We start from the raw sequence: 10,585 nt of genomic DNA, 5'->3' as shown, positions 1-10,585 counted from the left end.
ATTATCTGCTTAGGCAAAATTTAAATATGTTCCTGGTTTTAGCTTCTCTACATCTCATTGTGTCTAAAAGTAACAAATGTTTCCAATGTTACCAGCATCAGTAAGCCCAAGCCTTCTCTTAGTGAAGAGAAATCATACCCGCATCACTTATTTCCCTTGCGGAGCCCCTGCCACGGTTTCCCAAAGAGCAGAGGACTGCTAACCTTGTCAGCACCCCACACACCTCTCATTTCCATGACCCTCTACCTAGACTTGGGTTCCTGGAATGAACTAGCCGCCGGCCTGCCTGGTTTCAGCAGAAGCTCCGCAGTTGGGCGCAGGAGACGGCCCTTTACCTAGGGTCCCCATGCTGCATCATGGCGCTCCACTTATCAGGCCCTGGGTCTTCAGAAGTTTAGGCACAACTAGGGACAACGTGAAAGTGGCGTGGTCCCAGCTTACCCTTGGCAGACAGCCTGGGTCGTCCATCGCCAGGCCCCTTGAGGGCTCCAGGCTGTAAGTGCAGCTGAGGTGCTTGGCAATCGGTGTCCGTCTAAGTGCTGCTGACGACCTAAATCTGGGACAAAGTGTCTGGAAGAGGAAGTTATTTCCTCAGTAGCATCGCCTGGAGAGTAGCCAGGCCCCTTCTGAGTCTAATCCTGCCGACCATCTACCCACTAGAGATCTAGAAGCCACAGACGCACTGGCCGGTCCTCTTTGTCCTGTGGCCCTACGCTAGAGGACAGCACCCCTTTCGCCGGCCCTCGAGGCCATCCCCAGAAGCTCACTGACCCGCCAACCCGAAAGCATCTTCCAGGTGGGTCTCTCACGCTCGCCCTCTGCGGTCCAGACTCTGCACCCACCTGGGAGGCGCCGGGCTGCTAGGGATCAGGGCAGGAGGGAAGTCCTGCGCCCAGAGGCCCTGAATGCTGGGTCCTGGCGGCCAGTGCAGCTCGGTCGCCGTCTGCGAAGCGCAGAGCTGTAAGGCAACGACCGGGGGCGGCAGGGCGCCGGTCCCTAGGCTCCTCCGACCGGGTGGATCCCTAGGTGGCCGGCGGGTCCTGCTGGGAAGCGGCGGGAGTGAATTAGCTGAAGGGTCTCATTTCCCCTCTCGGGGCCAGGACAGCGGGCTGGAGAGCAGCTGGCAGGGCAGGCGCCCGAGCCCTTCCGACTGCCTCTCTGTCCTCCTCTCTGCCCGCCCAGCCGGGCCGTCCCGGCACTGGGGTCCCCCACGCGAGGGTCCGGAGCAGCGGAGTCCCCACCCACGCCGGCCCTGACCTGCCGCCTGCGCACCTGGACGCGCGATCGCGGCCGCGGGCTCACACCGCCTGCTCGTGCGGGAAGCCCCAGGGCTCGCGGTGCAGCGACAGGCGCCCGGGCTGGAGGGTCCCGGCCGTGCTGGCCACGGAGTTCTTCAGCTGCTTGATGACCACGAAGAGCAGGAGGAAGAGCAGGAAGAGCAGGAAGAAGAAGAGCGCCAGGTAGAGCAGCAAGTTGAGCTCCCACTCCATGCTGCACGCGCGGCCGCCGCCCGCTCCCCCGCGCCGCGCACTGCGGGCAGACGCGCCCAGCAGCCGAGGACCCGGCGCGACAGCCGAGCAGGCGCGAGAGCCCGCGCTCCGCTCAGGTCCCCCTCTGAGGCCCCCTCTGCTCCCGGAGTGCGCCCGCAGGTTTTCGTAAGGGCGAACTCGGGCAGGCGGGGACAGCGACGAGGTAGCCGCTCAGTCTCCAGGGACGTCGGGCTGGGGGTGGGCAGAGGAGCTTAAGATTTCCACTGCAAGCACCCGCCTGGCAGGGTCCCTAGTCCCCTCCCTTCCTGAATAAAGTCTTTTGTTACCCCCACCGCCCCCCCCGTCTGAAAAGCTAGGTGACATGTGGCCAAAGACGCGCGGAAGGACTAAAGGGGACCGTGAAGATGGAGTCCCCAGCGCCACGGAGGGCTTCGTGCCCAGAGATGGCTTCTGGGACCTGAAGTCCACCTGATGTAGCTCCAGTGCTCCTTGGAGGTGCAGGTGCGCTCCCTGTGGGTGTACTTCATTTGGAGGACAGTCCTTAAGGAAATCACTGAGAATAAAACGCATTTCCAAAATTGTGGTGAAAACTTTCAAATGTTGGCTTGAAATTAATTTCTTTGGGGAGAAAAGAAAATATGCTGAAAGTGCTCCCTGGACCCAGCACCTCCCAGTGTCTGACTGAGGTCCCCAGAGCCCATAAAAGGGGCCTTGAAAGAGGTTCAGTTTCTCTGCTATTGTGCAACAAGTTGCCTCAAAACTTGGTCAAGATGGAGAGCTCAGCTGAGTGAGTCTGGTTTGGGGGTTCTCAAAAGGGTCCATTCCTGTGTGAGCTGGGGCTGCAGTGCTCCGAGAGCTTCACAGGCTGCTGTGGTCTGGATGAGCTTGGTGGCCCTGAGAGGCCTGGTCACCCCTAGTGGGCTTCTCCACAGAGCTGCCTGGGCGCTCAACTCCAGTGTGCCTGCCTCTTGCTTGAGAGGCCCCTTGGTCACACAGGCCAGCCCTATCCACACAGGAGTCCCGGGTATGGACACAGGGTGAGATCAGAGGAGGCATCTGGAGTCAGCCATCACAGCCTCTCAGCATTGCCCCTTCTGGGAGCTCCATTCTGTCCTTCTTCATTTGTCAAGCTTCACCAGAGAGCCCGGGGCTGAGTGGGCAGCCGAGGCCTGGCCAACACAGCCAGCTTGTGTGGTGGGCAGCTGTCGCAGTGATGGCAGGGCTCCAAAGACAAGCACAGCTCTGGAAGAGCCCAGGCCTGGAAGCCCAGGGCCCAGCCCCACCCCAGCTCCACCTGCCAGCCACACTCTCCCTCTGCACCCCTCAGTCCCTCACCTGAAGCCATCGCCTTTTCCTTGGATTTGTTGTGAAGATAAAAAGTGAGCAGGGTGTTGATAAAGATCCATTTCTATTATTATTCTATGATCGAGGGTCTGCACTGTTGAAGGCCATTGTTTAAAAAAAAAAAAAATCCGGGTCTCTCCACTAAGCATCATATGGACACCTGTCCCCTTGTGTTATAATGACCATTGAGCTGGGGATGTGGCTCAGTGGTAGAGCCCTTGCCAGATGTGTGGGGCCCTAGGTTCAGTCCTCACCACACACACACACACACACACACACACATGCACACACATGCACGCACACACTATGATGATCCACTTCATGGGCAGTGTTGTGTGAAGCAGGCTCATGACTCACAAGAATACTTGTTAAAATGTTAAAGCCAATTGTTAAAAAAAAAAAAAAAAAAAAAAAACTATTGTTAGAAAGTAAATTATATTGGGCTGGGGATGTGGCTCAAGCAGTAGCGCGCTTGCCTGGCATGCGTGCGGCCTGGGTTGAATCCTCAGCACCACATACCAACAAATATGTTGTGCCCACCAAAAACTAAAAAATAAATATTAAAAAATTTCTCTCTCTCTCTCTCTCTCTCTCTCTCTCTCTCTCTCTCTTTAAAAGAAAAGAAAAGAAAGTAAATTATATGAATTCACAAATAAATGTTAACAAAAATATAATACAGGCTCAAGACTCTTGCTTCCTAAACATTTCCCACTTCTGCCTCTGTGGTTGCTGCATGGTGGAGATGGTTCTTGATGCACATCTCTCTCTTCCCAGCTGTGTTCAGTGATGTCACCCCGGTAGCTCGAGACTGGCCAGAGTGAGAGTGTCTACCCCAGGAGATTTACAAATGCTTTAACTCAGGTCGAGAGGGCCGGTCTCAGACATCTGAAGTCTCATGCAAGTTAACAGAGTTGTGATTTCTCTGACTTCCCAGAATCCACCCCCTCCACGAGCACCACATGTTCCTCTTGTGGAATTCTCCATTCTGTGTAATCTTGGCAAGAGCAGCTCCCAGTGCCTGCTTTCCGTTGCCTCCTCCCAGTAAGGAAATGAAGGGGATCAGAGATAGCGCCTACCCATCCTGGAAGAGTGTGGGGAGAAGGGCAGGAAGAACCTGCCAGAAGCTCAGCCAAACATCCTGATTCCAGACCGGAGCCTGGAGCTTACAGAGCAGGAGGAATGCTTGGAGGAGTCGGATGTACTCCAGTACTGCTCCGAGAGCCAGTGCAGCCCCAGCCCTGGCCTGGTGTGGCTTCTGGCCCTCTTGCCTTCTTTCTGTTCTGTTACTTCCACTGGTTTTCCAGGGAATCTTGTTGCAGCTGAGCAGAGCGATTAATCCCAGCTAACAGAGGAGGGTGCCGACTGGCAAAGAGTCACTTAGCCAGGCACGGGGGCACATACCTATATTCCCAGCAACTCCGGAGGCTGAGGCAGGAGGACGGCAAGTTCAAAGCCAGCCTCACCAACTTAAGGAGACCCTGTCTCAAAACAAAACATAAACAGGACTGGGGATATAACTCAATGGCAAAGCACCCTGGTTCAATCCCCAGTAAACCCCAGCCCTCAGAAAAAAGGCAAGCAAACATCACTTACACACTCTGCACAGAATAAGCTCTCTGAACAAATAAGGAGTTGGGTAGAAAAATTATATGCCATTTGGCATATTGCCCAGCAGGTGTCCAAGCCTTTAAAGGATGTAAATTAAAGCAGAGAGGCTAAGTGACCACTGGAGACCCACATCTCGCAAGCAGCAGAATCAGGACGTGAGCCCAAGAAATTCAGCAACAGGGCCTGGGCTCCAACCCCGGGATACACCCTCTTCACCAGGAGGAGCGCACTTTTCTTCTCACAGTCACCAAACTGTGTTAGACCTAACAAGAAATTTCAAGATGTATTTCCTTACATACAACCCGACTCCTCCTTTTGAAATCTTGAAGGTCTAAACTTCAGAGAGTGCTGGCGGGAAAGGCCCAGGGCTGAACGTCTGATCTGGCCAAGCTCTGACCACTTCAGCCTGCGGAACCAGGACTAGTTAGATTATCCATTTACCTCAGCAACTGGACTGGGTCATAAATATTAACTAATACATCCTCATATCCACTCTCAGTAGAATTTGTATTTAAGATGATATCGTTGCCACACCCACGCAAATAACATTACCCTTATTAGATGCTCCCAAGGGGGTTTAGCCTCTGGTGGTATTTATCTACCTCAGTAAAGCCGTCTGAAATATGGTCTCCATTACATAAATGACTCCACAGAAATAAGACACACTCTTTCTCTTCCTAAATGTGCACATTAATGGAAATCCATGGAAAGAAATCCCAAGCATTTTAAAGGACAGAAAGGACACTGCTAGAGACCAGAGCTTGGGAAGCTGACCAGTTAAAAAGAGCCTGCGCAGCCATGAACTGTGAGGTGGAGGAATTGTCAATACCATCCCACCCTGGGCCAGAGTGACCCCGCCAGCCTGCTCACACAGCTGGCCTCCTCCCTCCTCCCCAGCCCTCCTCCACAGCCCTCCTCCCTCCTCCACAGACCTCCTCCCTCCTCCACAGCCCTCCTCCCTCCTCCACAGACCTCCTCCCTCCTCCACAGCCCTCCTCCCTCCTCCACAGCCTCCTCCCTCCTCCACAGCCCTCCTCCCACAGCCCCTCCTTCCTCCTCCACAGACCTCCTCCTCCTCCCACAGACCTCCTCCCTCCTCCACAGCCCTCCTCCACAGACCTCCTCCCTCCCTCCACAGCCCTCCTCCTCCTCCACAGACCTTCCTCCTCCCACAGCCCTCCTCCTCCCACAGCCCTCCTCCCTCCTCCACAGACCTCCTCCCTCCTCCACAGACCTCCTCCCTCCTCCACAGACCTCCTCCCTCCTCCACAGACCTCCTCCCTCCTCCACAGACCTCCTTCCTCCTCCACAGCCCTCCTCCTCCTCCACAGCCCTCCTCCCTCCTCCACAGCCCTCCTCCCTCCTCCACAGACCTTCTCCCTCCTCCACAGACCTCCTCCCGCCTCCACGGCCCTCCTCCCTCCTCCACGGACCTCCTCCCTCCTCCACAGCCCTCCTCCCTCCTCCACAGCCTTCCTCCCTCCTCCACAGACCTCCTCCCGCCTGGACAGGCCTCCTCCCGCCTGGACAGGCCTCCTCCACAGCTTGCAGAGCACCTGGCTGCTGTCCAGGGGCTGCCAGATGTGGGGAGCCACTCTGAATGACCCACGCCTTCCAGTCCTGAAGCCAGAGGCTCTGACCAATCACTACATTTCATGGTGACTTGGGAGTTGTCCCAGCACAGGAAGTCAAAGGTGTGTCTTCAGGCCTGGGGATGTCACCCGTGGGGTTGAGCTACACTCACCTATTCTTTTGTAATACTACCCCTTCGCCCTATTGGGGATAGAATGTTCCATGGAAACGCCCTTTGTGTGTCCCCTCCTCTTAATGTGCCCTTGGGTGTGGCCTTCCTACATGTCAGTCAACCTGCTGGCAGCACATTAGGAAGCTAGACTCAGCCCCCTGAAACCTGACCCCTCCCCTAGTTTCAATGGCTTCTCCTCAATAGAAGGGGTCAGCTCTCTTACTCTCTCTTTCTGCGGACCCTTAAGGTCAGAGGAGCCATCACAGGACTCAAAGAAAGAGGCATCTCTGTCTCCGTGGGGTCATTCTGTGCAGCGCAGTTCACTGGAGTGACCCAGGGGGTCTTAGTCTGGAGGAGTACAACAGCCAGGTCCTGGCTCGTCCTAGTTCCCACTCTTGCTCCTTCCTCCCTAGCTCACCCCGCAGGGGAAGGGTCATTTATCTCAACTCATGGCATAGGCATTTATTGAAAATGACCAGTGGTAGCAATACAGGACCGTGGAAACTCACGTGTCACATTCCAGTATGAAGTTACCCAGCTCACCTGGGGGGCACCTCAGGCTGGGAGGGGCTGATCAGGGAAGAGTGGCAGAGCAGAGAAAGAGAATTCCACGTGCTTTGTATGGCTGGAATCGTGGTCTGAAAGGAGCCCAGAAGGGTTTGGGACCATGCTCTGGCCTTGAAGTGGGTTTGGATGTGCCTGGTAAGACCAGGTCTGCTGTAGCAGGCACTTGGCTTAGTGAAGGTGACTGAGCCACAGCTGTGTGAAGATGGCGGCTCCTTCCCTGGGAGGTCCTTTGAAGCACCCCTGCACCCGTCTCTAGGGAAGCCGTTCAGGCCCTGTCCCTCCGCTAAGAGTAACTTTACCATGAAGCAATGCTTACAAAATAAGAGATTCTCTTCTGGAAGTAAGTAGAATCTATGTGAAGAAGACTGAAGTCTCGTGTGACTATGAGGAACTCCAGGGAGAGAGAGGAGGCCGGAAGGGACTCTGAGGGAGAAACTCATTTGAGGCCCATGTGGGGGCTCCTCCTACGTGGGGGCTCATCCCATGTGGGGGCTCCTCCTACGTGGGGGCTCCTCCTATGTGGGGGCTCCTCCTACGTGGGGAGCCTTGAGAATGCAGAACGCACCACTAAGAATAGCTCTCTGAAAAACATCTCAGACTCTGTCCTCAGCTTGGAACATTTTAAACACAACGAAAGTAGCATCAAGCCAACCCGTCACTGAAGAGGAAAGATTAAAAGACAGGTTGTGATTATGGACAGACACCATTTCTTTAATCCAGACATTTTCCAGGAAGTGAGCAGGAGCGTTGTAGAGTCGGCATGTGGGTGGCCGACTTGGCTCCAGGATCCTGAGCACCATGGAGCAGCAGGGCTTTCTTCAGCCCACTTCAGTGAGCCTGCGGTCAGTGGGAGGTCAGCCCCCAAGGAGCTGGTGAAGCTCTTTAGCTGGGCTTGCACACCCGTGCGCCACACAAAGCCGAGACTGGACTGCCCTGGGTGGAAGGGACTGGAAAAGAGGTGAACTCTGAGACCCTCCTTCCTTATGGCTCCTGGAGCCTAGCTGGCCAACAGGTCGGTCGAGCCTGCACTCCTAGATCTGGTGACCCAAGCTGCCACCCAGGTGTCCACAGGTGGCCTGAGTGCAGCTGGTGACAACAGACCTGGGTCCCAGCCTGGCCCCACACCCTCTGTCCAGTCCTGAGTTGTGTCATGCTGTGAGTCACAGCAGGTGTTCTGCATCCTGTGGACTGGACATGTTTCCAAGCCACATGTCTTGCTGGCTGGGTGCCTTGGACACCTTTGGTGGCTAGTGTGCACCTCACCCCTTTCTTCTTCCTTCCGGGATCCTGACTTCATGCGGGAATCTGCCCCTTCCTGAGGCCTTCTATGGGACTGAGAGGCATCGTGCCAAGGAAGAGGAAGCCAGTCCTGAGTGGCCCGAAACACACCTCGAGAACACAGTGAGGGAGCCTCTGATGGGAAGTGACATGATCTAATGGCAGCATACCAGTCATTGTCCCAAAAAGGAGAACAAAAAAACTTTTGCCTCTAAGGAGGGAAATTTGCTGCTGATTAAACTGACAAACTGGTTTGAGGCTGTTGAATGGGTAGGAAAGCCAAAGGGAGAAGGGGAGAGAGGCACAAAATCATAGCCCTGGAGTCAGCAGAGCAAAGGGCGTCACCCAGAGCCACTGTCCCTGTATCAGGAAGGCCACCAAAGCACCTCTGTGCCGTGCACCTGCAGGAGCTGGATCCCAGCAGGTCCCAGCACCCGGGGCCACTAACTCTGGCCTAGGAACCACGGAAGCCAGGAGACAAGAAAACCTCCCTCACCCCACCCTCCAGCTCTTGCCAGCGTCCCTGGGTGAAACCTGGCCGGAGTGGGTGGCAGGGCTGTGTGGCTCCCTGCGGAGGAGAGGACGACCACCGAGCCGAGGCAGCAGGCACCGGTGTCCACATGCTCACACGATGGAGAAAGTCAAGTGTAAGTAAACAAGATGGGCATCCTCGCCTCCGTCCTCACGGGGGACAAAGCCGCCTTGACAGATGATACGGTGGAAGGAAACTGCATTCCTGCTACCACTGGGCCAGCCAGCAGCCAACCTGAAGGGTCCCCTGCTTCTGGACATCTCATTTTGGACCAAAAAATACGTTTCAATACTTTTGAATCTAGGTTGAGACTGATTGCTCTTGCCTCCTGGAAGCGCTGTACTGATAATCAGAAGCCTGAGCTTCTGTTCTGCTCCATCTGAGATGCTATTGGTCGAACCAAGGGGTGCTGTGATAGCAATTACTCAACAGTGGAAACAGGGCAGGGCGACCGCTGAGATAATGCATATGCTTTGCCAGCTGGTCCCCATCTGGCTCTTGTGTCACTCTTCCCGATCATGATCTCTTGGTGTGTGGTAGGGCTGAGCCATGGGCTCAGATTTTCACCATACCCCATCAAGAGCCATGCTTCCCCAACTCCAGCTGCGGTCGAGCCGTTTCTTACCATGGGAAGGATGGGCACACCTCATGGTGAAGCCTCAGCACCTGCCACCTACGTGGTTGGCAGAGGAAAAGTGCTGGATCCCAGTGTTTTCATCTTGTCCGTGCCTTAGTTGTGTTTACCAGTACAGCTTGTCTCTTCCACATGTCTCCAGGTTCTCTGGTATTGGAGAAGGAGTTCCTGGTGTGTTTGGAAACTTAAGAGGCTGAGGTTCTAAACAACCCCTGCCAGCCTGAGCCACATAATACTGGGCATGTGTCTAACTCTCCCTGCTTCTGTCCCTAAATTAGGGGTGTACACATAATTATCTCCAAATCCCTTCTGCTTCCAAATTCCAAATGGTTTAGCATTCTTACTGCCAAATCCAGGGGTGGTGAGAGCCAGATGATCGGAGTGAATTGCTCCCATCTGCCTTGATGGCAGGGCAGCTTGGAACCCAGTGCACCTTCTTCCAGAAACAACTTGCTCTTGGAGGAGCCTCAGACACATCAGCAGAAGAGGGTGCTTCATGCCCCCACCAGGACACGCACCTGTTTTACTTTAAAGGAGTGGAGTTGTTCATGCGTAACCCACATGTGCGCGGCCTCCCAAATCAGCCACTTCCTCACCATGTGCAAACCTGAGGCAGGATGGAGCAGCGAAAGCCACACAGCTGCCAGGTGCAGAGGGTATCCAGACAGACAGACAGACAGACACACACACACACACACACACACACACACACACACACACACACGTTTCTTTTAACCCTTTCTTCCCCAGCAAAATCATGACTTCTCCCCACTCCCTTGGCTTTCCTTGTCACCAGGAAACCTGGGCACCAACCTGAGCTGGCTGCTGCCTGTATGTCTACCTAATCTTCTTTAAATAAAACGGACCTGGCACACAGGAATCCTCCTACGAGCTTTTGCCCATGCCCCTTCAGCCTCCCTGAGCAAGCCTGAGTCACTTCCGCATAGGAAAGGGTGTTCCAAAAGAGTCAGGAAGACCCCGCCAGGCTGCAGAGGACCAGGCTCCGGGCGCAGGGCACTTGCCAGCAGTCCTCAGGGTCTCTCCAAGTGGAGTGAACAAAACTCCACTGCGCACACAGGCTGCAGCTTTCCACATTTCCAGCACACCAAGAAAAAGGCTTCTACCCGCTTTCCGTTAATTTTGAACAAAAATTTGTCTCATCGTACAAATTTCTCTTTAAATACTAAAGATAATTAATAGAACTTTTTTCTTTTCTTTCTTTCTTTCTTTCTTTTTTTTTTTTTTTTTGGTACTGGGGATTGAACCCAGGGGTGCCTAACCACTGAGCAACATTCCAAGCCCTTTTTAAAATATTTTATTTAGAAACTGGGTCTCGCTGAGTTGCTTAGGGCCTTACTAAGATATTGAGGCTAGCTTGGAACTTGTGA

At 54.5% G+C, this 10,585-nt stretch overlaps 1 protein-coding gene across 1 annotated transcript; it reads right to left on the bottom strand.

The window, feature by feature from the left end:
* Window positions 1–1,298: 1,298 nt before the first annotated feature.
* On the bottom strand, window positions 1,299–1,490 carry Smim43 (small integral membrane protein 43). The gene has a single exon (XM_076864597.1). It carries the CDS (start codon window positions 1,488–1,490, stop codon window positions 1,299–1,301), a length of 192 nt encoding a protein of 63 aa, XP_076720712.1.
* Window positions 1,491–10,585: the final 9,095 nt, after the last annotated feature.

Source organism: Callospermophilus lateralis, chromosome 8 (assembly GCF_048772815.1).
Source record: "Callospermophilus lateralis isolate mCalLat2 chromosome 8, mCalLat2.hap1, whole genome shotgun sequence".
NCBI classification, from domain to species: Eukaryota; Metazoa; Chordata; class Mammalia; order Rodentia; family Sciuridae; genus Callospermophilus; species Callospermophilus lateralis.
This window is presented reverse-complemented; position numbering and strand designations above follow the sequence as displayed.

Coding starts and splice junctions, on each gene's coding strand:
- Smim43 (XM_076864597.1), bottom strand. CDS start 1,490: ATGGAGTGGGAGCTCAACTTGCTGCTCTACCTGGCGCTCTTCTTCTTC.